Genomic DNA, 27,351 nt, shown 5'->3' with positions numbered 1-27,351 from the left:
AGGGAGGAAAAACACAGGGGTCAGACTAAGTCCGAGCCAAAGGCCAGGCGGAACAGCTCTGTCTTGCAGGCCCTACGGAAAGATGACAAATCCCGCAGGGCCCTGGTCTCCTGTGAAAGAGCGTTCCACCAAGTTGGGGCCAACACTGAGAAAGCCCTGGCCCTAGTAGAGGCCAATCTAGCCAACCCATGGCTCGGGATCATCCAGATGCGTGCCGCAACCCCAGAGTCAGTCATGACTGGACCTAACGGTCAGGGGTCCCTTTACCTGTAGTTTATGTGCAATGCTGCCTTGCATACAGGAATAAATCAAAGCCTCTGGGGAGGAAGTGAGCACGATTCATCCTAATTCTTTCTGTTAAATAAAGAGAGAGAGACCTATTTGTCTGAACTCTGGCCCCTCTTCGGAACAGTCGGATCTGAAGATCTGACGCGCCGTCTGTCCTCGCTGTTAATTAATGACTCATCCCGGCATCAAAAGCAAGAAGCTTTTGACAGGCAGATGGTGCTGTTTCAGGGACGTCCAATTCATCTTTTAGAAGGAGGATGCAGGTGGACAAAAAAACAACAGCAGTTCTGGAACTCGATAAAAGAACAGTCCTTGTAAGAACATGAGAAGAATCCTGCACCTGGATCAGGTCCCTGACCCATCTAGTCCAGCATCCTGTCATCACAGTGGCCAAAGGCAAGCCTGCAAGCAGGACCACAGCTGTTTGGAGTCACTTTGCCCAGGCTAAATTTCTGATTGTGTTGACTAAAAATCCTCCCCACCCCCTTTTCTTTTGGTCAAGTGGAAAACACGAGCCTCCCACACACAAACATGGGCAAAGCCACAATTAAATTAAAGGCAGCCTTTAATCTCTAAACGTGCCTAATATTTGCACAATGGTTTTAGGATGAATAATTAAATAAAGCTTCATCCATTAAACCTGGCCCGGCAAAGATTTTAAGGCAGGGATGTGTCTTAATGACTCAGAGATGTCTAGTTTCTCTCTCTCTCTCTCTCTCTCTCTCTCTCTCTCTCTCTCTCTCTCTCTCTCTCTCTCTCTCTCTCTCTCTCTCTCTCTCTCGCCTTTAAATAAGAGGAAGAGAAAGAATATCCTTCGGAGCATTTTGTGAAAATGTACGGTTTTGCAGCAGGTGAAATAGACAAGCTTCGTGGTGTGGCGTAGCGGTTAGAGGGGCAGGATTAGGACCCGGGGGGATCGGATCAAACCACTGAAACTCACTGGTGTGACTTTGAGCCAGTCAATCTTCTTTAGCCTAACCTACCTGTCAGGGATGTTGTGAGGGTTAAAATGCGGAGGGAGGAAAACCATTTGTGCCGCTTTGAGCTCCTTGGTGGAAAGGTGGGATAAAAAGGTAAAGGTAAAGGACCCCTGACAGTTAAGTCCAGTCACGAATGACTCTGGGGTTGCAGCGCTCATCTCGCTTTACTAGGTGAGGGAGCCGACGTTTGTCTGCAGACAGTTTTTCCGGGTCATGTGGCCAGCATGACTAAGCCACTTCTGGTGAAACCAGAGCAGCGCACGGAAATGCCGTTTACCTTCCCACTGGAGCGGTACCTATTTATCTACTTGCACTTTGACGTGCTTTCGAACTGCTGGGTTGGCAGGAGCTGGGACCGAGCAACGGGAACTCACCCTGTCACGGGGATTCGAACCACCGACCTTCTGATCAGCAAGCCCTTGGCTCAGTGGTTTAGACCACAGTGCCACCCGTGTCCCTTCGGAAAGGTGGGATATGTTATAATAAACATTATTCCTGCAATGCAGGGGGTTGGATTAGATGGTCCTCAGGGTCCCTTCTATGATTCTATGAATAAATATCAGGAACAGGTTCATAATAGTGTTAGCCCCCTGCTCTTCCAGCCTCTAACACACTGGCACATTTGAACAGAAGAAGATTTATGCTGGAGCAGGCCCCAAACCCGTTTTGCTCCAGCATCACCTTCCCACAGTGTCCAACCAGATGCCTATGTAAATCCCACAATCCTATAATCATAGAGTTGGAAGGGACCACAAGGGTCATCTAGTCCAACCCCTCTGCTATGCAGAAATATTTTGCCCAGTGTGGGGCTTGAACCCACGACCCTGAGATTAGGAGTCTCACACACCTCCAACATATAACTAAGCCATGCAGTTCCCCCCTGGGGATTGATGGATAAACTGCTATTGGAACCGTAACTCTGTGAAGGGAACAGGGGTCTCCAAACACCTCTTGCCGCCCTTAATAAACTGCAGTTCCCATGGGGGAAGCCATGGCTGTTTACAGTGATGTAATAGGGTGGTGTGGACTTGGCCTGTTTGGGGTGGTGGTGCCTATGTGGCCCCCAGAGGGTTGTCCAAAGGCAAATGTGGCCCTCAGGCCTCTCCTTTACAGTTCATTCCATGCAGCAAAACCTTTGATCTCTCTGTCCTTCTTGGTTTTAGCTCCTGGAAGGTGCCACCGTCACCTGGTCAAATGAGACAAGGATTAGCTTCTTAACCCCCACCCAACGCACGTCTGCAACCTTCAACATTGCCTCAGTGCCTTTCAGGAAACAGATGTAGATAAGGAATGGAACCAGGGGCCTACCCATGATTTTAAGATAAGTGAAAACCTGCTCTTTAAAGCTCCATCGGCAGAAACGTCAATCCGCAGAAAACCAGAACTGATGTTTGCTCCAATTCAGATTGAAAGAGCGGGTTTTCATGGGGAAAGTTCAGGGCAAACAAACAAGCGCAAACGCTCAGACACGGAGCGTCCAAGCGCCGTCCTCTGCCTGCAAAAGGTAAGTGAGGATAAGCCCTACGAAGGTCGTTCCCCACATTTATTTCAAAGAGACAGCTCAATCCACCGACAATTGGAACGGTCACATCGCAAGGATGCAGTGTCCGTCTTCTGGGACAATAACACTTGAGACGGTACCTCCTGAGGTGGCAGCAAAAGGTCCCTGTAAATATTCCCTCATAAATCTGTAGGATGCAAGATACTGTTTGGTCTTCCAAGTTCCTGTTTGTACCGATTTGGATGCTTCTACATTCAAGTCATTATAACATGCCCCCAAAGTAGCTATTTTGTGATACGCCATTTCCCCCCCTCCCATGGCGGACATTTTTCTGACTGTTGCCCACGACACCCTATCAAAATTGCAGGTGTTAGAATTGGCCGGAAAACATTGCTGACAGCAGCTGCGTTGACGTAGGTGACAAGAAGGCGAGAATTGCCTTTACTGGATCAAGCCAAAATCCACGAGGTCCTTCTTTCTGTTTGCAACAGTGGCCAACCAGGGCCTCTGAAGAGCTTCCAAGTAGGGTAGGCAGGTTGTGACCTGTCTCTTGCTTCACCTCGGCATGATCTGGCACTCAGGTAGACTGCATCAGTACACAGAGGCTCTGTACATTCAAGGTTGCATTACTGGATATAGTCGTAGATTGGTTGGCTGAAACTGTGGGTTAAATCCACTCTCTGTTCACTATTGATGTCAGAAATGTTATGGGGAGGAGCAACCTGTGGCCCTCTAAAATGTGGCTGGACTACAATTCCCATTGTCTTTGACCACTGACCATGCTGGCTGGGACCAATGGGATTTGGAGTCCAACAACATCTGGAGGGGACTCTCAGATGAACCAAGCATCCCCTTGCAAGCGTCCTTATTTCCCTCTTCCGCTGCATAATCCAGCGGATTCAAAATGTCAGCACGTTCTTGGGCAGACATTCTTGCAACCCCTGAATATATTACTGATAACCATCATGCTTCTCAAAGCCATTTGAGCTACAAAGGATGCAAAGTGTTTGCTTACAACACAATCATGGGGAATGTCATCTGAGGACCAAACTAGACGTGGCATGATTGATTTGTGAGTAAAATCTCCTGGTTGTTTTTTTTTTTAAAAAAAATATTATTTAACGTGTCAACTGGGCACCATTTTCCTTATTAAGCACACACACCCCTCTCCAAATTGCTAGTACCCCACACATCAGCATGTATCCTATAGGTATTTGGAAGCTTGAGAAGGGCAAATTTTAAACCATTGTCACATCAGAGAACCAGGGAACCGTGTTTCTGCTCGTTCACACCAGCTTGGCTTCGCGTTACATGCGATCTGGGCCCATGTCGGCCCTTTCTTTAATCCTTCACAAATATCACCAGAAAGCTGAATCACTGCCACCAACAGAGACCTGGATGAATCATGTCTGGGAGATGGCGCTCTTGGACCATCTTACACAGAGATAGAGGGCTGGCGGCAACATGTCAGAAAAGGGATTTTTCGTTTCCCTTCTTCTCATTCATAAACAAGGCGCGGCATCTTTTATACACCCCGGTCTCTCAAGCTCCGTTTTGGAAGTGGCTACACGGGGGATCATTGAAAGTGGGGTGAGAAATGAGGCGTAGGGTCCTGCACTGGCTCCCGGTGGAGTACAGGATCAGGTTTAAGGTGCTGGTTTTGACCTTTAAAGCCCTATGCGGCTTGGGACCCTCGTACCTATGGGACTGCCTCTCCTGGTATGCCCCGCGGAGGACCTTAAGGTCCACAAACAACAACATTCTGGAGATCCCGAGCCATAAGGTGGCTAGATTGGCCTCTACTAGGGCCAGGGCCTTTTCAGTATTGGCCCCAACTTGGTGGAACGCTCTTTCACAGGAGACCAGGGCCCTGCGGGATTCGTCATCTTTCCGCAGGGCCTGCAAGACAGAGCTGTTCCGCCTGGCCTTTGGGTTGGATTCAGTCTGACCCCTGTGGATTTTCTCCCTCATGGTTTGGATTTATGGACTACTTAAAATGAGGCTGCATTTTAAATTTTAATATTGTATTTTAATCTGTATTTTAATTAACTGTTTTCTTTTCTTTTATGTCTTCTTGTAATTTTATTGGTGTTAGCTGCCCTGAGCCTGGTTTTGACTGGGGAGGGCGGGGTATAAATAATAAAATTATTATTATTATTATTTATTATTCCGTCTTCACCATGTTACAGGCACCACATTATGGCTGTACGGTGCTTTGCTTCGCGCAAGCTTGTAACCAAAACGATTTTGTGTGGTTGGTCATATCTGCAGTTAGTTATGTTCCACGAAAACAATCACAATTACTTTAGAACCAACAAATATTTTAAAAGCAGATTGAGAAGGAGGGGAACCGCTGCTGATGACACAGATGCTAGCCAGTAAGTACTGCTTCCATTGGGCACCTTCCCATTCATAGGAAAATGGGTGTTGCCAGCATGGTGCCCACCGGCACCAATGTGCCCACCAGTGCCTCCTATGGTTATGAGGTCCTGCCTCTTTTTCTTCTCCTTTAAACATGTTAACCATTTCCGTGGAACGCCACACAGCACGGCAGCCATTTTGTGCCACCTTGCACCTCCCCACCCACCATTTTGTGACTGGCGACCGTGGCACTTTTTCAGAACTCCCGATGTGCCCCCAAAGGTTGGCGACCCCTAGAAAATATTCTCCAAAAATCTGCACAACATTTTTTCTTGTCAGAGTTCACAACAGGGGGGGGGGAAGCCCTTGGTGAGGGTTCTGTGAAACTGCCCCCATGTTTTTCCTTTCTTCAACCGAGATTGATTCTGGATGTTATTCATTTACTCCTGAGTCCAGTGAAGGGAAAAAAAAGCCCCAATCCTTAAATAATTTACTATTTATTTGTTTTTTGTTTTTTCCCGTCAACTTCGGAAATCACTTTCATTACGTTCAGCCCTCGTTGTGCACTTTTAAAGTTCAGATTATTGCAACATTTAACCTGAATTCTATAAGAAAACAGACAGGGGGGAAAAAAAGAAAGAAAATTAAAAACAAAAACAAAAAACAAAGAAAACTCATCACTTGAAATAGATGTAAAATAAAAAAAGAGACAGATTCTGTACCCACAAGAAGAATGAATAACTTATTGTTATTGCACTGGCTACAATTCAGTAGTTATTTTGGTTTTCGTCATTTCCTGTAGCAAGGACACCAAATTAAAAAATAATAATAATGAAAAAAGCAAAAAAGTGGAACTGTTGGAGACATACCCAAATGTTAGCTAGGAGCTCAAGCCCAAAAGGAGGCTGGTTGGGGAAAGCGGAGAAGAGAAAAAGGGAGAGGTATATTTGGGGCAAAAATGAGAGAGAACCCTAAGCACTGTAATGAAGCTTCCACTGAGAATCTAACAATACACCACCCAGTTGAGAATCTGATGTTAATGCAAAAGAAAAGAAAATATTATCTGCTATAGGGTGAGAGGATAAACAGGCGCCCAATCCAGCTAAAGTTTATGGCAACAGAAGCAGCCGTTCTCAACACGCTTACTAGGAAATAGCTCCAACTGAAACTCACAAAGGCTGAGGATTCTATACACACTTACCTGGGAGTAAGCCCCACTGAACCCAGTGGGGCTTACTTATGAGTAGGCATGCATAGGATTGCACTGCAAGTGGTTCTAATGCAGACAAAAATCAGTCACGCTTAAAACGATGGGGAGCAAGTGAGCCGGTTTCAGCGGGAGTTAACTGGGGCGGACGGATCAGGGCCACAGTGTCTAACTTTGGAGTGAACATTCATAGGGTTGGATCTGCGAGTTCCCCTGGAAGCCGCAAGAGGCTCCAAGGGGACTTAGATGCGACTAACTGTAGCTGGATCAGGTCCAGTGTTCTCTATAAAAATATGTGCATTAGGAAGAGAAGAGTTTTCACGTGAATGTTTACGTTGTGTTGTGTTTTGTGTGTGTGTTTGTGTGTGTTTCTTTTTATTTCTCAAATACATTATTTTCTATTTATAATAACTGCTGATATACAGACAATATACAACTTGCATCTCCTGGGCACTTTCACTTCCCGTGACAACTTCCCGTGCAATAATAAAAGGTGCCATTTCGAAAAAAAGTCAAAAAAGGTTTGTTTCTTTAAATCCTATTTCCCCCCCCCTTTAAAAAAGATAAAACAAAGGCTCGAAACCCAAATCAATGTGATCGAGGCCACGCCGGGAGGTGGGGGTGGTTGGGGGGGAGGGGGGAGGAAAAGAAAAATTGGAAAAGCCACTCCATGTGCCGCTAGGAAAGGAAAAAGAAAGACGTCTCCTTTCCTTACCCTGAACCTTGTTGCTGCTTCTCTTTGATTTTGTTTTTCTTTTTTTAAAAAACAACTACAACAAAAAACCTTCACAGCGCTTAAAGAGAAATGACAAGTGTTTTGGGATAAGCGTCGGCCACGGAGTCGCGGCTTTTCAATCTTTTTTCCACTTCGAAGCCACTTGGGTGGCAAAGCCCTTTTTAAGTCCACTCTCGACCTCCCCCCTCGGAAGCTATACTGGTTCGTCCACCTCTTCCTCTGTTGCTGCGATCGCGGGGACCAGTCCGTGCTTCCCGAGGAGGGGGCTCCTAGTCCCACCAAGAACCTCTTGGCTTTGCTCGGGGTTGCTGAGCTGCGCTTGCAAGTGGCCCACCTTTTGCAGTTCCAGAGCCATGCCGCTGTCGTCGCCGCTGGGCCGGGAGTCCGCAGAGGCAGGCGCGGCTTGCCCATGATCCAAGAGGCAGTCTGGGAGGGCCCCTGCGGCGGAGCCGGTGTCGGACTGCTCGTAGGAGAAGTTTGGGATGGTTAAGTGTTCTCCGCGGCAGGCGGGTGGGCCCCGGCGCTCTGCCTTGGAGGCCGGGTCTCCGGGCTGGTTGTCCGCAAGGTCCAAGGAGTCCCTGTAGGCGGTGGATTCGCACGACGGGGTCCTCCTCCTCAGCAGGCTGTTCTCGGATGCTTTGGTACGTGTGGATGTGTTGTTTTCTTCCTCCATGGGAGGGTCTATAGAAATGCAAGGCGGGCTCATTTTCTTTTTCCGCCGGACGCCGTGGATGTACTCGGACTCTGGCTGGACGTGGAGAGGGAGCTTCCTCTTCTCCTCCGACGACTCTGCGAAGCTGCGGTCCCCGTTGTCCACGAACGGGCAGATCTCGATGGAGTGCCGTCTTTGGTCGTCCGCCCAAGTTGGCTTGGCCAAGAACCCTCGCGTGTCGACGCTGTAAAACTTCTTCAAGTCCTTCTCCTTGCCGTTGCCGCCTAAACTGGTTGTGCTGCAGTTCTTGAGGGGGATGGGGGATGGGGCAGGAGAGGCGAAAGGGGAGTCGGCGGGGTCGCTGCCGTCCGGCTGCCCCCGCCAGTCCCTCGCGGAACTGTTGATGTGACTGACCTCTTCGTCGGCCAGGTCTGAAGATTCAAAGAGCGAGCTGTCTGGGTTGCTGTTGCAGCTGGACGGCCTGCGCGGGATAGTGTGCTGGCTGAAAGTGTGTTTGCGGGTGCAGACGCTCGAGGGCCTGTGGGGTGATGCGTGGGGAAGGGGAGGTGTCCCAGGTAGAGACGTGGGGGCAGGGTGAAGCAGAGGCGGGCCCAGGATGCTCTGGGACAGCATCTTTGGCGGGAGGTTCTCACAGGGTTCAGCTTTCGAATCTGCAGTCGGACCATCTAATGAGTCCCTCTGAATGGCCTCCTGCAATACATAAAGAGAAGGCGAACAGAGAGGAAATTGGCATTTCAATATAAAGAACGCAATCAGATGTATACACGGCAGTTCAACCCCTTCTCTCATAATACTAGAACTCAGCGGGGACATGGAACGATGGAGTTGAATGTTGGAAGATTCAGGATGGACGAAATAAAGTACAACTATGGAATTTGGTCCCACAAGATGGAATGATGGCCACCAAGTTGGGCACCTGTAAAAGAAGCTTAGACACATTCATTGGAGATTGGGCTATTAGTTAGCTTATTAGCCATGATGGCTATGCTCTCCCTCAATGGGCAGAAGCAGCATGCCTCTAGAAATCGCAACTGGGAATTTGCTGTTGCACTCAGGTCCCGCTTCCCATAGGGATCTGGTTGGCTGTAGTGAGATCAGGATACTTGACCAGATGGTCACTGACCTGACCCAGCAGTGCTTATTTTAAGTTATTATGCCAGGGCTATGGCTGGGTGAGATCTGGTTTTCAACATCGTGAAATATCATCAGCTAAACATAGTGATATACTGATATATTGCGATGTCTGAAATTAGGAAAGAGCTATGTAGGGGCACGGGTGGTGCTGTGGGTTAAACCACAGAGTCTAGGGCTTGCCGATCAGAAGGTCAGTGGTTAGAATCCCCTGATGGGGTGAGCTCCCGTTGCTTGGTCCCAGCTCCTGCCAACCTAGCAGTTCGAAAGCACATCAAAGTGCAAGTAGATAAATAGGTACCACTACAGCGGGAAGGTAAACGGCGTTTCCGTGCGCTGCTCTGGTTCGCCAGAAGCGGCTTTGTCATGCTGGTCACATGACCCGGAAGCTGTACGCCGGCTCCCTCGGCCAATAACGCGAGTTGAGTGCCGCAACCCCAGAGATGGTCATTACTGGACCTAATGGTCAGGGGTCCCTCTACCTTTACCTTTACCTTTACCTTTATGTAGAGGTATCGGTTGGCTTCACAGTTTTCCCCGCATCGTGATTTTTGCACAGCACATGCGCATCATGATTCACAATATATCGGCAGGTCAAAATTTTTGAAACCGATATCACAGCATGGGCTTCAAACTGGTTTGGAGTGACATATTGATATATCGCCCTGCCCTAGTCAGGGCGTGGTGTGGGGAAGCCTTCAGCAACATAGTCTTGATGGGCCTTCGGAGAGTAGGCCTCACTTGCCTTCCAAGGGTCTAAGGGGATTGGTGTGGTGTTGGCAAGGTCTAAGGGCAGTTTGTGGGGTGGGGGAGTTGATGAGTGAATGGGGACAGATATTTTGGTAGTAGAGATGGTTTCTGGGGAGAAAGCAAAGATGTGAAGCTTGTTTCTTGAGGAGATGTCCACTCCTTCTCCAAGCCAGTTGTGCCTGCCTTACTTGGGTCACCTCCTATAGGTGATGAGAAAAGTGGGTGGGTATAATCCAGAATGGAGAATGTGAGAAGCCTGGAGAATGGGAAAACACAGGTGTAGGGAACTTTGGGTGGTTCCAGATGTTGATGAACTACAGCTCCCACCGGCCCCTGCAAGAATGGCCAACGGTACACGAACATCTGGAGACTCAAAGGCTCTGCACACCTGGGATAATGGAAGACAGGAAACAGACCCCTTTGCCCCTTTCCCTTTCCTGAGGTACTGTTAACCAAGATATAGGGGAACTGTTAAATGCTGAGGTTTCCAACCTGTCTGCAGAGCAGCCTGTTGAGACTGGGAGACCGTGGAGCAGCTCGTGGTGGCAGAAGCTTCCATGGACCTCCCCCTTCCTGGCGAGGGGGCGGGGTGGTTGGACGAAAGGCATTCCGTGGGACCCTCAGCGAAGAGCAAGTCCCCACAGGCTGGGAATGAACAGAGGTGATGGACCCTAGAAGATAAAGAAAAGGCGTCGTTTCAGTCAAGAGGCTTTGAGTGATGGAACCAGCCAGCTGGGGAACCCATAAGAAGAGATGTTTCCAACAGCTATCACAACAAGCATTGTTTACCATTTGTTCTAGCACCTGGAAGTGAGGGGATGTTGAATGAGTGCATGGGTGGCTCCTGATTGCAGGGGCGGCTAACTTTCCGCTAACCTCCAGATGTTGATGGACCCCCAACTCCCATCAGCCTCACCCAGCCAGTGGCCAGGGATGATGGGAGTTTGAGTTCAACAACATCTGGAAGACTGCAGGTTACTCACCTCTGTCTTATTGCCTTATGGCAGGCATGGCCAAACCTGGCCCTCCAGCTGTTTGGGGACTACAACTCCCATCATCCCTAGCTATCAGGACCAGTGGTCAGGGATGATGGGAACTGTAGTCCCAAAACAGCTGGAGGGCCAAGCAGTGGAGGAGCTCTCATACACTGGGGGCGGGGGCGGCGTAGAGCAGGCGGGGCTGGCACAGGGGCTTTGTGGGGGTGTGGCGCGTCGCCTGCGGGGTCGGGGCGCCCAGCGCGGGCGGGGGGAGGCGTGATGGAACCCCACCGGGATCGCGCTGCTGAGGGTGGTGCGCTCCCCCCACACTCCTCTTCCTCCGCCAGTGGGGCCAAGTTTGGCCATACCTGCCTTATGGGTTCAAATTGATGGCTTGCACCCAGGGTACCTAAGAGACCACCTCTGTTCCACCTAAACATTGAAGGTCTATTTATACCACCTGTGTATCTGATCACTTGCTCCTTGAATAAAGGAGAGGACAGAAATGTAGGCCAAAACATCTGAAAACAGAGAAAGTAGGTGTCCCCCTTCCTTTCACTTTTTTATCCTTTATGTCTGCCCAGTACCTATCTAGGTAAATCTCAAAAGCATAGAATCATAGAAATGTAGTCCAACCCCCTTCAATGCAGGAATACAACAGCCCCCCCCCCAATCCACTCTGATGGTTTTCTAAGTGTGTTGTGTTTTATGAACATGATATGGGTCTTTTTCGAAAAGCTCAAGGCCCCCCCACAGATGCCATACCTCTTGGTGACTTGTACGAATAGGCCTCTAACTGCACTTCGTGGAGCGGGAAGGGGCTTTTGGCTGGCATCACAGGGCGGAACATGTAGCTGTCGTTGGGTAAGGAGTGCATCCTGGCCACCGAGATCTTGCGGACGGTCAGGAGGTTCTGGGGTTCGCCAATGCCAGCAGCTGCTTCCTGGAGATCAGCAAGAGAGGAAAACATTGAGAGGTAGGGGAAAGACCGAGAAAGCCTAGATCTCAAACCTGGACACGGATCGACTCTCTTCCTCTGACTGTGAGTGAATTTGCATGACGAGCTGGGCTGAGTTTGATACTCTACATATGTAGCATCCCCTACACGACCCAATGGTGCCATTTGTGGGTGGGAGTTTCACATTGGGTGTGGGGTGGAGCAATCACACTGCTTGCAGGGTGGGATTTTTCAACGTGAGACCCACCCAGAACTGCCACAACTGGGCTGTATGGAATGCTATGCATGGGTTCAGTTACAAGCATCTTGTGATCACAATACAGTGGTATCTCTACAGTACTTACGAATAACTCTACTTACGAATGTTTCTACTTATGAACGGAGCTCCGTCCGCCATCTTGGATGCGGTTTAGATAGGATTTTTTCTACTTACGAATTTTTAGATAGGGTTGCTTCTACTTACGAATTTTTTCTCCCAATGCATTCCTATGGGATTCGACTTACAATTTTTTTCGACTTACAAATGTGTGTTCGGAATGCATTAAATTTGTAAGTAGAGGTACCACTGTACCTGCTTTAGGGCAACCCTTTATCAAAAGAACCTGCCAGTTTTGACCTGTGAAATGGTTATGATCTCCTTAAAATCCCCACCAGACTGTCACTGCCACTTCTCTTTGATTCTACTCCCTCTTCTTATCTCTGCGAAGCCATTTTCCCACTCTGACTTCTCCACACTATACTCATATACCAAATTATTTGCCTCCCGACCCAACCCTGTCCTCTCTTTCATTGCCACCTGATTTCAGACTCTTCTTCCTCCAGATGTTGACGAACTGCAAGTCCCACCACCCCTGACACATTGGCCATGTTTGCTGGGGCTCAGGAGCATGGATGCCCAGAAACATCTGGAGGAGCAAAGCTTCTCCACACCTGGCGTAAAGCTTCCTTATGGCCTGGCTCCCACCCCATTGCCATTCCCCATTTACGTGAGCTTCTCTCCTCTAACTCTACCACCACCAACCCACCCGAGAGTCTCTTGTTCTCTTAAATCAGTGGTTCTCAAGGGGAACCACTTGAGAACATGCCACAATGGTGTGGCAGGAGAGGATGGCAAGTGTGGCAGGAAGATTCAAGGATAAAGAAACATTTAAATATTTCAGTGTAGTGTAGTGTAGTGTACTGTAGTGTAGTGTAGTGTAGTGTAGTATCAAGAGCAGAAAACAGAAAGACTTCTTTGTGTTGATGAGAGTTAAAGGTAAAGGGACCCCTGACCATTAGGTCCAGTCGTGACCGACTCTGGGGTTGCGCGCTCATCTCGCATTATTGGCCAAGGGAGCCGGCGTACAGCTTCCAGGTCATGTGGCCAGCATGACAAAGCCGCTTCTGGCAAACCAGAGCAGCACATGGGAACACTGTTTACCTTCCCGCTGTAGAGGTTCCTATTTATCTACTTGCATTTTTGACGTGCTTTCGAACTGCTAGGTTGGCAGGAGCTGGGACCAAGCAACAGGAGCTCACCCTGTCACAGGGATTCGAACCGCCAACCTTCTGATCAGCAAGCCCTAGGCTCAGTGGTTTAACCCACAGCGCCACCTGAGTTAGTTTGTCTCAAGTCCTAATATAAATGAGATTACCTTTCAAAAGCAAGCTCACACCTCTCATTGAGTTTGTATACATATGTAACGTACATATGTAAGAGGCTCGTTTATATTTTGGGTATGATTCATGTTCTTATGTGGCAGCATTGTTTTATGTTTTCTGGGTGTCCTATAAAGTCATTGTACTCTATGTTATAAGTCAAGCACTGCTAGGAGTTGCTTCTTTTTGTTTTCCAACGTAATCCTTATCAATAAAAAATTCGGTGTGGCAGGAGCGGATTTTCGTACAGAAAGTGTGGCCCAGAGAAAAAAGTCCGAGGACCACGGTCTCAAATGATCTGCTCATCTTCCCTTGTTGACCCTTAGGCCTGGAACTTCCTTCAGGATCCTCTGCCAAATCTTCAAATCTACCCTAGCATTCATTCCTTGCTGCCCCTCATCCTGAAATATTCTTCCAGATCTTCAGATCCCTCCCAGGTCTCTTAAATGAGGGCACACATTTAACCCCAAACCCCACAGAGCCGATCCCTCAAATTTATTTACTTTGCTCTTTGTTTTTCCCTCCTTCCCATGACCTCCTAAAACCATTGCAAGGAGTGACTTTATCCTTGCTTTCTTCTAAATCCTTCCTCTAAGTCCTGTGAACCTTTTGCTTAACCCCTCATCGTTCTGCCTCATCTGCAACAGTTCCTTCCTCTGAGGAATTTTAAAGGCAGAAAGCAATTTCAATACGTTCCACGCATCCCTAAATCAATATTTCCCCCCCACCCTGGAGTGTTCAAAATGCTTCATCCACATTATCTGAGAAAGTACTGTTCTCATTCACTTCACAAATCTCCTAGGAGAGACCCTGCCATATGGCGTCTCCCTCCATAAGCTGAATTGTCTGCCATGTTTTTCCCCCACAGAGCAAATTTACCCTGTTGAAGAAAGAAGAAAACCCGACACCTTCGCCCCCACATCCAGAAATCCCGACAGATCAGATTTCCCCACAGTGCCAGAGGACTCCACGAAACAGAGCGTTTTCACAGAACAGACACATCCACAGCAGCGCCATGGGTTTGGTTTTAGATGGTTGCGCTTCTTTACGAGAATCATGCCTCTGGCGTAGCCACACAAGTCAGGAGCTAGATGTTGCGATGCAAGATGGCGCACTTGTAGGAAAGAATGGACAGTTGTGACTGTGGGGGTAGGAAACGGGAGGAGAGACTTGCTGGCAGCCATTTTGAAAGGCCCATTATGGCTCTTTTCTGCCCATAGAGAAAATGGGTAATTGTGGCAGCAGGCATGGGAAACAGGAGGAGAGACTTGCCGGTAGCCATTTTGAAAGGCCTGCTACCGCTCCTTTCTGCCTCTTCAAAAGGGCTCCCCAAACATTCGAAGCGGTTGATGGAGGCCCATCCCATCCTCGGTTTTCATTGCATTCCTCTCAGGAAGGCAATAGAAGCTGTGGAACTCAATTCCCCATGAGACTGGGCAGGCCCATCCGTCGCTATTTTTAAACAGACCCTGAATCCCCACTTCTTCTCTATGTCCTGCAGACACTAATGCAAAACAATGTTGTGGATTGACTTTGTACGTTGTGGCCTTGTTGGGTTTTGACTGTTTTTGCATTGGCTTTTGGTAGTTAAGGATTGTTGTGAGGCAGATATTTTAATGGCTCCATGTCACATTGGGGGAATTGCATTTTAAACGTGCTTGTAAGCCGCTGTGTGAAGGCGGTTCTTGAAAAACACGATTGTGAATTTATGAAATGGGAATAACAAAGGCACATTTATCGTCTTCAGTTCTTTCTCTGCAAATTTGTTCCGTCTCTCAAATTCAGAGCTGGCATGACTAGTCCCCTCCAAACAATTCCATGGTCACATCCAAACCATACATGCAAAGCCCATGGTTTACCCCAGAGAATCTTGGGAACCGCAGTTTACCCCTCACTGAGCTATAATTCCCAGGACCCTCAACAAACTACAGTTCCCAGGATTCTTGGAGGGAGAAGCATGTGATTTAAATGTATGTTGGGGATGTGATCCATGTTACAAACGCCTGAAAAGAGGAGGGAGAGGGAGAAGTCTGGCTCTGCCTTTAGGCAAGGTGAGGTATTAATGGAGTCCCATTAGAGGGCAGCAAATACTCAAATTATGTAGTTCATTTCGCTGCTACGGAGGAAATTATTTGCAGTTTCCCTTTGGGCAGCAAGAGGTCACCGTCCAATGAAGTGGATAGGCAATAGGTTCAGGGTAGAGAAAAGGTTAAAGATATCCACACAGTTCATAATTTAGTGACAAACATAGGAAACTCTATTATACTAAGTCGGATCATGTGTCCAGCTACCGCAATAATGTCTATTTCAGGGACAGTCAAACTGGTGCCACCCATATATTAGCTATAACCCCTATCGGCCCCAGCCAGGCTGGCCAATGGTCAGGGATTATGGGAGTTGTAGTCCAAAACATCTGAAGCACACCATATTGGCTATCCCTGGTCATGTGACCTGCTGTTGAGCTGTGGAACTCATTGCCACAAGATTAATGAAGACCATTTCTTTTAGATTAAATATAGTTTTGCGGCGCTAAAAAATCACACCCCAGCTATACGTTTAAAGCGCATGGCTTCCGTCCAAGAATTTTGGGAACTGCAATTCATTAAGGATCCTGGGAACTGTAGCTCTGTGAGGGACAAGCTATAGTTCCCAGGATCCTTTGGGGACAACCACGTGCTTTAAATGTAAGGTGTGCCTCTGACCTGCTTTATCTTTCCTTAGCTTCACTTGGATTATTACCCTGACACAGGGTAATTTTTAAAATAATAATATTTTTTAAAAAAAATAAAAAAGCTTTACAATAAACTCTCCCCTCTTTTTGTACACTAATAGCAGGTTCTTATTTCCGATTTTCAAACCTCTCCTGGCTTAACAAGCTAATTCCATCCCTGCTTCCTCTTCAAAGTTAATAAGCTGTTTTTTGCCCAGGGATTCAGCCTGGATGCCTGTCCATAGCATTTTGGTGGTTTCAGGACACAGATGACAATTTTTGCTTGTCACTCAGCCAATATCCTGTCCATTCTCTCTCTCTCTCTCTCTCTCCCCGCTAATCAAGTCTTGCATTCCAGATGGTCAAGGCTCAAGGAGACCAGAGAGAGGCTTGCCTCAAAGCAATCGTTCTTTGCTCTTCCTCAAAAAAGTGTGTGTGTGTGTGTGTGTGTGTGTGTTATAGTCTGGCATTAAAAGGAGAGAAATAGAAGGTTTTCTTTTGGTCCTGCCAACTGCATGTCTTGATGAGAGAAAGTCGTGAGAGGGTTCCGGTTTCCGCCGGCAGGAATGGCGGACCTGTTTTCCATCCCTCTGACCTTCGTAAGGAATTTGGCGGTTGCTAGGGGAGTAAATGGCAACCCCCTACCCTCTCCGGGGGTTACGGAGAGGGGCCGCTGGCCCGCGATGCCCCCAGACCCACTCCGACTGTTTATGGAGTGGGGGGAGCTTGGGCTGAAAAGCACTTACGAGGGCCAGGACTCCCGGACGCTAATCTGCATGGCGGGGATTTCCATGGTTAAAGAAGATAATTAGGCTTAAATCTATGGACATACTTCAGAAGGAGGGGAAGAAGCGCTGTTTACTGCTGAGAAATTTATGCTGCTGAGGGAGAGGAGTCAAAGGCTGTATTTCATCTGGAAGAAGGATTGATGGGGACGGAGCGATAAGGGAAGTGAGTTTTTTTTCTTTTTCTTCATATGAGTTACTTCGTACCTTCCCAGACGCGATGTCCTGGCTTGTTTGGAGTGAAAGAGAAGCAAAAGACTGTGTGAGTTGAACATTATAAACTGTTGTTACTGAGCATATTTTTTAAAGATGTGGAGTTGCCGATGAGAAAAGCCCCCCCCTAGTTGGACGGAAGGAGTGCCTGGACGCGTTCGGAGGATTTATGAGCTGTGACGCACTTTGAATTGGAGCAGCGACCTGAAGCTAAGTTCAGCTATAGGGCAAGGAGATCCATTAATTTACCAAGAGTTTATGGTTTGATGTTTGGGTCTTCTGCCTGGAAAAGCTGTAAATTTTACAAAGATCGTTAATCTACATGGCTATGAGAGAAAACGAAAGTGATTTGAGCTTTTTAAGATGGCGCTGCTTCGTGTTGACGACGCAACAGGGAGCTCCAGACTAAGAAGATTTATGGGGAGGCTGGACTGATTAACCCACACAGGAGAAAGAACATCTGTGAAACCTTGTTTGATATTTATCTCAGCAGCTGGGAAACAATCGGTTGAAAGTGGAAAACATCTATGTGACTGTAAGGGAAAGATCTGGATTATTATGAACTTGGAGAGACGATTTGAACTTTAGAAAAAAGACGGCAGTGGACGGTTGCGAGGAATCCCCAATTTCTTGAAGCATGGGAACCCAAAAATTTTTCTAGATGATTTGGCATAACATTCGTTTTGATTGATATATATGTGTATAATTTGAAATAATGAATGTGATATAATTGGTTTTAATTGGAAAAATAATAAAAATATATTTTTTTAAAAAAAGAGAGAAAGTCGTGAGAGCAGACAGCTCAAGAGAGATGAATGAACCTGTCAGTTCCATTTTCTCATTTTTACAGTCTTGAATTTTGTCCACCTAACTGCTGCACACATTTGCATTTTTTTAAAACTGCATGAAAATGTGTAGGCATCACACAAATTTCTCCAAATATACACATTTCTGTATGCAGCTGTGTCGAAGAAATCATCTCCCCCCTAATACAGGCTACAGTATTTATTTTTTTTTGGTACACGTTCTTCGGTTGGAGAACGGCACTGCAAATTTCAGAGAAGTGTGAATTTCGAAGCGGAGTTGTGGGTCCGGTCACGCATTGCTTTGGGAAGGGCGAACTTGGTCGGTTCATGCCCTGCCCAATGGCCAGTGCCAGTGGTGGCAAGGCTGGTTATTTGCCATTCGTGGATGAGGGAGGGGCTGCCAAGTCCCAAATCTACTGCAATCCAACACTCAACTTCTTGGCTACTCCCCAGGTTCTTAGGAGATCGCTTGAGAGGGTGGATTGACAACTGAAGAAGTAAACTGGTAGCAAGCTCTTATCGAGGCCTGGGTAACGGCAACCGACATTTCCAAGAGGTTGAAGAACCTCGGACTAGGTGCCAGGTTTGAGGGGAGCCTGGGAAAGTTCTCTCGGGACCCATCACTGCCTCCTGAGTGATCTCCCCCACCCCCAGTGAGTATGCAAGGAAGCAGGGGCGGGAATAAGGACTAGGTGCTTGACGTGGATATGCTGGTGCAAATTGATGTTTGGTCTGATCCACCAAGGGTCTTCAAGGTGTTTCAGAAACCAGAGGAGGGGACTGCAGAATTAATCCGCCGGGTTGTTTTCTCTGGAGAACAGACAAGCCCTCAGTTTTGGCATTGAGGACCCCTACATAGGTGTCTCGCCTGAGGGTTTGAAAAAACATTGAGTCGCTCCTCTGTGTGTGTGTGTGAGAGAGAGCGTGCAAGAGAGAAATAGGGAGATGGAATTTTGTACATAAGAGGTTCCACACTTTCTGCTGCTGCGTGACTACCTATGACAAGGAATTGGGGTTCTAGATCAGGGGTCAGCAAACTTTTTCAGCAGGGGGCCAGTCCCTCAGACCTTGTGAGGGGCTGGACTATATTTTGGGGGAAAAATTGAACCAATTCCTATGCCTCACAAATAACCCAGAGATGCATTTTAAATAAAAGCACACATTCTGCTCCTGTGAAAACACGCTGATTCCCAGACCGTCTGCGGGCTGGATTTAGAAGGCGATTGGGCCGCATCCGGCCCCTGGGCCTTAGTTTGCCTACCCATGTTCTAGATGATATAGAAGAGGTGACGAACCTTTTAAATGATACTTGGAGCTAGCAGCAAACCTATATAAAGGGAATGGCTGAAATATTTAGGCTGTACGGGTGGTTCATAAAATTGCAATATGTTCTTTCTCCTACTAGAACCACTGCATTGATGGGCAACAGGTACAGGGCAGACAAAATGAAGTACCCCTTTGGGACAGTGCATAATTAAATTATGGAAGTCATTACCGCAAGATTAGTCACAGCTATTGGCTTGGATGGCTTTTGGGGGGGGGGAGATTTAAAAGTCACAGGGGAGAGATCTGTCACAGGCAGATTAGCCATGGTTGCCAAATGTTTTGGAGCCTGTCTCCTTCAGATTGTTAGATCCTTGGGGTGACCATCACCTGTGCGCCCTTCTTGCAAAGCAGGGATCTGGAGGGAGGCGAGTTGGGGCAAGTGACTAGCTTACTACCCTGCCCCCTCCCTTGCTGAATCACTGTGATTTTTTTTTTTTAAATCAAATCACATACTGGAAATTAAAATCGGGCTGCAGTTCTAAACATGCTTGGCCAAACATTTAACTCCCATAAAAATAAAAAAGCCAGTAAGACTTCATAGAAAATATTATTAGGATGGGAAGCTTTCATGCAAAATATGCCGTTGTTTCTCTTTCAGAACTGCAGCATGTGGGACAAAGGTCCCCAGAAATGCAAATATATTTGTGATGCCAGTACCCTGGAGTTTCCAGAGGCGTTCGGCTACTTTTGGAAGCAGAATTGTGCACGAGATGTAGCTGGTTCTGTTTCTGTAAGGCAGGGGTCACCGACCTGGTGCCTGTGGGGGCAATGACACTCTTGAGGAGCCGTGAATCCTCTGAGCCCCCTCTTGCACCCATCCCTTGGCCATGAGATGGTTCGGGTGGTTAACTTTACCCTCTCTGAAATGTACATAGAGCTGAAGGAGGAAGTGGGGAAGAGTGTCACTCTTTCCTACTTCCTCTTTCAGATTGATGCACTTTTCAAGGCTCACACTGAGTCGACTGGATCGACCCTGACCCAGATTCCTTGGGAAAGTGAAGCCTGTGCATGCAAGAGCACTTTTTTGGGGGGGATTAGCTGTGAAGGGGGTTGAACCGGGTAAAAAGAGATAACTGGAAGGGGAGGTTGTCATGGCATACCCTCCAATATTTCTCAGGTGAAAATAGGGACGTCCTATTCAATAAATAATAATAATAATAATAATAATAATAATAATAATAATAATAATAATACCCCACCCATCTGACTGGGTTGCCCCATCCACTCTGGGTGGCTTCCTAAATAATAATAATAATAATATTTTTTAAAAACTACCCTATACGGTGGTACCTTGTGTTGCGTAACCTCCAGGTTACAGAATCTTTGGGTTATGGTCATGGCAAACCCGGAAGTGTATACTTCCGGGTTTTGCCGCTTCTGCATGCGCAGAAGCACTCTGCGCTCCGTGAGCATGTGCAGAAGCGCTTTGCGCACCGCGGGTGTGCACAGAAGCGCTCTATCGCGCCATGCGTGCGCGCAGAAGCAGCGCCTCAAGTTACGGATTTTTCGGGGTGTGCACGGCACCCTGAAACAAATTAAATCTGTAACCAGAGGTACCACTGCACAGGGCTGCCTTCAGATGTCTTCTAAAGGTTGTACAGTTACTTATCTCCTTGGCACAACTCCACACCCTCCATTATTTCTCTGCTGATAATAGGGACGTCCTGAGGAAAAGTGGGATATTCCGGGATCAAATCAGAAACCCTAGAAAATAGGGACACTTGGAGGGTCTGCCATGGCACCCCCTAAAAAACACAAATATGCCCAGAGGCCTAAAAAGGTTGGTGACACATGAGATAAGATATCGTTTTCCATAGATATCGTTTTGCCCATGCTTAACACACAGAGATAAAGTGACTTGTCCCTCCCATACATGTCCCCTTAACCAAAGCCAATTCTGTTTCCCATCTGCGTTGTATGCAAAACTGTCATGGATGGAAGGAAGTTGGGGGGGGAACGATCAAGGAAAGACATGAAGCCGGCAGCGCAAACTGTTTCTAGCTGCGAAGCCACAGAGAGAGGACAAAGGCGCCATCACACCACCGCTGAGCTGCACAGCACGGAAGCACGATGGGAACAAAGGAATGCAGAAGCCACAGCGAGTTCCATAGAGTAGTCACCTTCGCCTCTCCGCCTGGGGCATTGTGGGAGGGTGTCAGGAGATGGCGGTAAGGAGAAGTGTGGAAGGACGCGGGCTCCATCAAGAGGTCGTCCCCTCCCTCCAGCAGGTCTAAGTCTGGGATGGCTAGAGAGACACTCTCACAGCTCAGAGCCTCCTTCGGAGACAAAATTAAGGAGACAAAAAGGCATCAGCAGGTGGGGGGGGAATGGCAATTCCAAGCACCTGCCCCCAGAAGTTGGGGGTGGACACTTCAATGCTCTTGGGGCGGGGGGCTAGATGACTTAGTTCTCTGGGCAGTGGCCCAGAGAGCAGAAGCGAATTTTGTGGGACAGGCTCCCTTTGCTGGTGGTCAGGCTTCGGGGACCAGTGGCGTCTAGTGGACAGAGCACTGGACTAAGACTGTGGAGCCCTGGGCTCAAATCCTTACTCAACCATGAAGCTCACTGGGGGATGCCGAGCCAGTCAATCTCTCTCAGCCTAACCTACCTCACAGGGTTGTTGTGAGGACAACAGGAGAGGGGAATTGCATGCTCCTGACCTTCTGGAATCTAACAGGGCTATTGAAAGAGCCAGTAAGAGCAGCAGAGTTGGGGCGGGCAGATCATGTCTGCAATATGGGGCAGGGTATGGAGCTCACCCACATATGAGAGTCCGTGTAATGTAGCGGTTAGGGTATCATAATAGGACGAGGGAGGGCTGGGCACAAATCCCCAGAGGGTAACCTTGGGCCGGTCACGGTCTCGCAACCTAGACCAGCTCGCAGGGCAGTTGGGAGACTAGACTAGATGGACAGAGGGAGCCAGGTACACAACCTCTGGGGGAGGAATGGAACTGAAAAATGGTAATGAATAAAGAAAATGAATTTCAGTCATGCTCGCCCAGGAAAGCTTCCCAGGTGATTGGTTCTGAGTGGCACGAACCTTCGCATTTCCCACCTCGGGTTGGTTCTGCTGGGACTCCTCAAACAAAACCCTAAAAAATTACGCAGCAGTAAAAACTGTGATCCCTGGGGGAGAGGCGTCACACTGAAGTGCGACAAACCCTTTTCACTCACAGCTTCTGAAAACAGCAGCCGAAACAATTGGCCATGTCACTGATGTTGCATGGCGGGGCGGGACTGCTTGCCTCACCTCCACCCATCCATTGGAGGTGGTGGAATGTCTTGAGATCACTAACTTAGGTTTCTTAATTTCGCTGGAGCTACTCAAGTGAAGATTAGTTGAATACAACACAGTGTTCTTACCAACGACACTGCGGGCAAATGTTATTGCTATATATATCTGGCATGACAACCAGGAATGGTGGTCAGGGTCACAGGTGGAAATGACCCAGTTGATTTGTGCTCCAAACTTACCCCAGGCCCAGCCTCCAACTCCCCACAATCTTCTAGAACAGGCATAGGCAAACTTGGCTCTCCAGATGTTTTGGAACTACCGGTACAACTCCCATGATCCCTGACCATTGGCCCTGTTAGCTAGGGGTCATGGGAGTTGTAGTTCCAAAACATCTGGAGAGCCAAGGTTGCCTATGCCTGCTCTAGAAGGAGCTTTTAGAAATCCTGCCCATTGTTCTATTTTTTGCTTTACCAGTGCAGGATGCTTCAGCAGGAGGGGTGACCCTGGCTTAGAGGTGCCCTGGCTGCCATCGGGGACTCTGACTGGAGTGTTGACTCCCCTGGACATCTCCAGCTCGATCTCAGCATCCATCTCGGCATCTTCCTTGGCCTCCTTGTTGCTTTCCTCCAAGTGCTTCATCAGGACAGCCACCACCACATTGACCAGGACGAACTGGGCGATGAGGACGAAGGTGACAAAGTAAACCGGGGAAATGATGGGCAGGTAGCTGAGGCAGTGCTTGTCGTCCCTGTGGCATTCCCGGAGCGTGTCCTGGGGAAAGGCAAAGATATAAGGAAATCCTGTAAGGGCAGTCTTGCTAGATCAAATCAAGGTGGGCCCCTCAATTCTAGCATCATGTGCTGGCTGGGGGTGATAGAAGTTGTTGTCCAGAATATCTGGAAGGCACCTGGCTGGTGAAGGATGCTAATGCCAGTGTACTGGAAGAAGCGAGGATCACCTGTATCGAAGCGATGATTCTTCAGCATCAACTTCATTGGATTGGTCATGTTGTGCAATGTCTGATTATCGTCCTCCAAAGCAACTTAAAAGCAGAACTTAAATTCTGAACTGAAAAGCGGAAAGTGTAATGTTGGTGGTAAACAAAAGAGGCTTAAATACTCTCTCAATGCAAATCTAAAAAAAATGTAGTATAAACACTGACAACTGGGAAACACTGGCCTGCGAGTGCTTCAGTTGGAGAACAGCCTTTAGCAAAGGTGTCATGGGCTTTGAAGACGCTTGAACTCAGGACGAAAGGGAGAAACGTGCTAAGAAAAATGCACGCTTGGCAAATCCACACTGTGATCAACTTCCACCTGGAAACCAATGTCCCCACTGTGGAAGGACGTGTGGATCCAGAATCGGCCTCCACTGTCACTTACGGATCCACTGTTAAAACCATGTTTATGGAAGACAATCTTACTCAGCTATGAGCAATCGCCAAATAAGAAGATCAATGCAACCAGCACTCTGAACCAGGACTGAAAACTGTGGGATGCAAAGGGTTAAGTGCAGTCAAGTCACAACAATCCCTAGATAGTCCACTTGGAGGACTGAGGAGGAGGACATGACTAAGCCTAGTTTCCTCTTCCTTCACATGCTAATTAGATGGAAAAAGGCGATAGATAAATTCTGAAGGAAACAGCCATTTCCTTCTCTTGGACCAGACTCTGCTGGACTTCAAAGAAGCAACATCTTAGTGAGTCTCTCTCTCAAGGCCTCCAGCCTAGAGAGAGAGATGAGATGGAGTCTCACTTCTTATAAGTGAACTTCATAATGTATATATTACTTTTTACCTAAGCCAGTCTACCTCTTGAGTGTGCTGTACCTCGAGATGCTTGTAAGTACCGTGTTTCCCCTATTTTAAGACGTAGTCATTATATAAGCCATAGCAGGATTTTAAGCGTTTAGGAAATAAAAGCCATACCCTGAAAATAAGCCATACCTCCGAGGAGCGAGACCGCTGAGTGCCCCAGCCAGCCAGCGGGACCCAGCACGCTGGCCGCGGCAAGAGTATAGAAAAGCAGTGCCCCGAGCCTCTGGGAGCCGGCAAGAGCAGGAGGCGGCTTGCCAGGTCGGCATCCAGCAGTGCGCGCGGAGCACCCCGAGCCTCTGCGAGCAAGCCGCCGGTTCCAGTGGCGGGGCGGCAGGCCGCCTCGGGCAGGCAAAAAAAGAGAGGCCAGGCTGCTGGCTCGGGCGCGCGGAGCACCCCGAGCCTCTGAGAGCCAGCAGGACGAGGAGGAGGCTTGCCGGGTCGTCGCCCAGCAGCGCGCGCGGAGCACCCCGAGCCTCTGAGAGCCAGCAGGACGAGGAGGAGGCTTGCCGGGTAGTCGCCCAGCAGCGCGCGCGGAGCGCCCCGAGCCTCTGAGAGCCAGCAGGACGAGGAGGAGGCTTGCCTCTGGGATTGTTGTTGCTGCTGCTGGCTGCCGGAGGCTCGGGGCGCTCCGCGCGCGCTGCTGGGCAACGACCCGGCAAGCCTCCTCCTCGTCCTGCTGGCTCTCAGAGGCTCGGGGTGCTCCGCGCGCCCGAGCCAGCAGCCTGGCCTCTCTTTTTTTGCCTGCCCGAGGCGGCCTGCCGCCCCGCCACTGGAACCGGCGGCTGCAGAGCGGAGCGCTCCGCAGCGCCAGGCGGAGCACAGCGGCCTGGCCTCTTTTTTTTCTTTTTTGCCTGCCGCCCCGCCACCGGAACCGGCAGCTGCAAAGAGGAGCGCTCCGCAGCGCCGAGGGCTCGGAGCGCCCTGCAGCGCTGGGCGGAGTGCAGCGGCCTGGCCTCTTTGGTTTGGGTTTTTTGCCTGCCGCCCTGCCACCGGAACCGGCAGCTGCAGAGAGGAGCGCTCCGCAGCGCCGGACGAAGCATTGAGCCAGCGGCCTGCTGCCTTGGTGCCTGGACCCAGCTGCTGCTGCAGCGCCGCACAGAGTGCCCAGCAGCACCCCAGCCAGCTGCCTGGCCCCTCCGAGGAGGCCTTAAGGTACAAGACATCCCCTGAAAATAAGACACCGTGTGTTTTTTTGAGTAAAAAAAAGAATAAGACGGTGTCTTAAAAAGGGGGAAACACGGTAAACATCTTTTATACCTTTAAGAGCATTGTGTCATGTCTTTTCTGTTAAGAGGGGAAAAGGGGAAATACCAGGAAAATACACTTTATTTTAGTGGCTTAAATCAAGCCTGCGCGAACGTTTTTCTGCTGTGCATTTTGCAAAAGGGGAATGTTTTTACTCTGCTAAAGTTTGGTGCTTGCTAGCGCAAGCGGGGATAGGATATATTAAACGATATCTCCTCATCCACATCCCTGAACATTCCCACAAAAACTACCTGGGAGCCAATGAAACTAAATCAGGAACAATACATTCATTTATTTCTCACCTTAGACAGAATGCCCTCCCTTTTGAAATATGAGCCATCCCATCAGTATTGGCATACCACCGGCTCTTGAAGACGCTCTGGTTTCTGCAAGCATGGCTTCCTGATTATATATATATATATATATATATATATATATATATATATATATATATGTGTGTGTGTGTGTGTGTGTGTGTGTGTGTGTGTGTGTGTGTGTGTATTGACCGGCTTGCTTTGACAGGCTACTAGCCATGTTCTACCTCCACAGCTGGAGGAAGTTATGCTTCTGAATACCAGTTGATGGAAACTGCAGGAGGGGGAGAGTACTCCTGTGGCCAGATGCTGCTTGTGGGTTTCCCATAGGCCACAGTGAGAACAGGATACTAGACTAGATGGCCCTGATCCAGTAGGATCTTTTTATGTTCTTGCAAAAATTATTGTAAATTTTAATTATGGATGTGTTTAATGTTTTGGTGGAATTGTTATATTGGGCACAGATTCTAAAACTGGTTTTATACTTGTAAGCCGCTCAGAGGCCATTTTGGCATGTAAGCGGCACAGTCATACCTCGGTTTTTCGAACAGCTTAGTTCTCAAATGTTTTGGCTCCCGAATGCCGCAAACAGTGACTGTTCTGGTTTGTGAACTATTTTCTGGAAGCCGAACGTCTGAGGGGGTTTATGCGGCTACTGATTGGCTGCAGGAGCTTCCTGCAGCCAATCAGAAGCTGCACTTTGGTTTCCAAACGTTTCGGAAGCCAAACGGACTTCCAGAACGGATTCCATTCGACTTCCGAGGTACGACTGTATACAAATTGAGAAAAAGTGACAACAATCACTCTGATGGCTGAATCCTGGGGTGACCCTGAACCGATTCTCGCGGCGATGTCAAACTGTGGTGCCCAGAAATGAACCAGTTGGGGGGACGGGACGACACAGAGGGCTTTTCCTTACCTTCATGATCCCGTTCCAGTTGTCCCCCGTCGACACCCTGAAGAGGGTGAGGAAAGCCATGCCAAAGTTGTTGAAGGTGGCGTGCCGGCTCAAGCCCTCGCAAGGGTTGTCCTCGCTGCAGTCTGCGAGGGAAAGGGAGTGAAGCCAAAACTGAGCCAGAGTGTGAGTGTTGGAACAAGGTGGCCGTTGCTCCACCCTGCTAAGCTAACTCTGTGTGGCGCTTTGAAGACAAAAGATGTGCTGGCAAGACCTCTCTCCTCATTGCAAGCATGGTAGACTGAGCTTGGCATTTAGGACACCCTCTAAACCAGTGTTTCCCAACCTTGTGCCTCCAGCTGTTTTTGGACTACAACTCCCATCATCCCTAGCTAGCAAGACCAGTGGTCAGGAATGATGGGAATTGTAGTCACAAAACATCTGGAGGCACAAGGTTGGGAAACACTGCTCTAGACCAGGGGTCGGAAAAGTTTTTGTGGCTTGGGCAGGTTCACGGTCCCAAAGATGTCACTGTGGGCCAGTGTGTGTGTGTGTGTGTGTGTGTGTGTGTGTGTGTGCGCGCACGCACGTGCAAATGCTATTTCCGGTGCTCCTTCCGGCGTGGAGGAGGCGTGCGCAGTTTCCCATTGGCTGCAAAAGCTTCCTGCAGCCAATGGGAAGCCAGCCAGCATGGCGGAAGGTGGTCCCTGCTCTGCTCCACACCGGTTTGGCGTGGTGCACGGGAGCCAACCGAACGGGCGGTGGGGGTCCATGGGCCGGTTAAACGACCCCCATAGGCTGCTT

The 27,351-nt window shown here is 48.7% G+C and overlaps 1 protein-coding gene across 3 annotated transcripts in view; it reads right to left on the bottom strand.

Annotated features, from left to right (window-relative positions):
- Positions 1-6,885: 6,885 nt before the first annotated feature.
- Positions 6,886-27,351, bottom strand: part of CACNA1H (calcium voltage-gated channel subunit alpha1 H) — a 172,502-nt gene continuing 152,036 nt past the window's right edge. For 2 of the 3 annotated variants that reach the window (XM_035130681.2, XM_060282380.1), the window contains 6 exons: positions 26,572-26,693; positions 22,749-23,048; positions 21,161-21,316; positions 11,370-11,547; positions 10,120-10,298; positions 6,886-8,436 (listed from right to left, as the gene is read on the bottom strand). In XM_035130681.2, the coding sequence (XP_034986572.2) occupies positions 7,267-8,436; positions 10,120-10,298; positions 11,370-11,547; positions 21,161-21,316; positions 22,749-23,048; positions 26,572-26,693 (2,105 nt within the window). In that variant the 3' untranslated portion in view covers positions 6,886-7,266. The remainder of the gene's footprint in view (positions 8,437-10,119; positions 10,299-11,369; positions 11,548-21,160; positions 21,317-22,748; positions 23,049-26,571; positions 26,694-27,351) is intronic. The other variant, XM_060282381.1, reaches the window with a different exon arrangement.

This window comes from Zootoca vivipara, chromosome 14 (genome assembly GCF_963506605.1).
Source record: "Zootoca vivipara chromosome 14, rZooViv1.1, whole genome shotgun sequence".
Lineage (NCBI taxonomy): Eukaryota > Metazoa > Chordata > Lepidosauria > Squamata > Lacertidae > Zootoca > Zootoca vivipara.
This window is presented reverse-complemented; position numbering and strand designations above follow the sequence as displayed.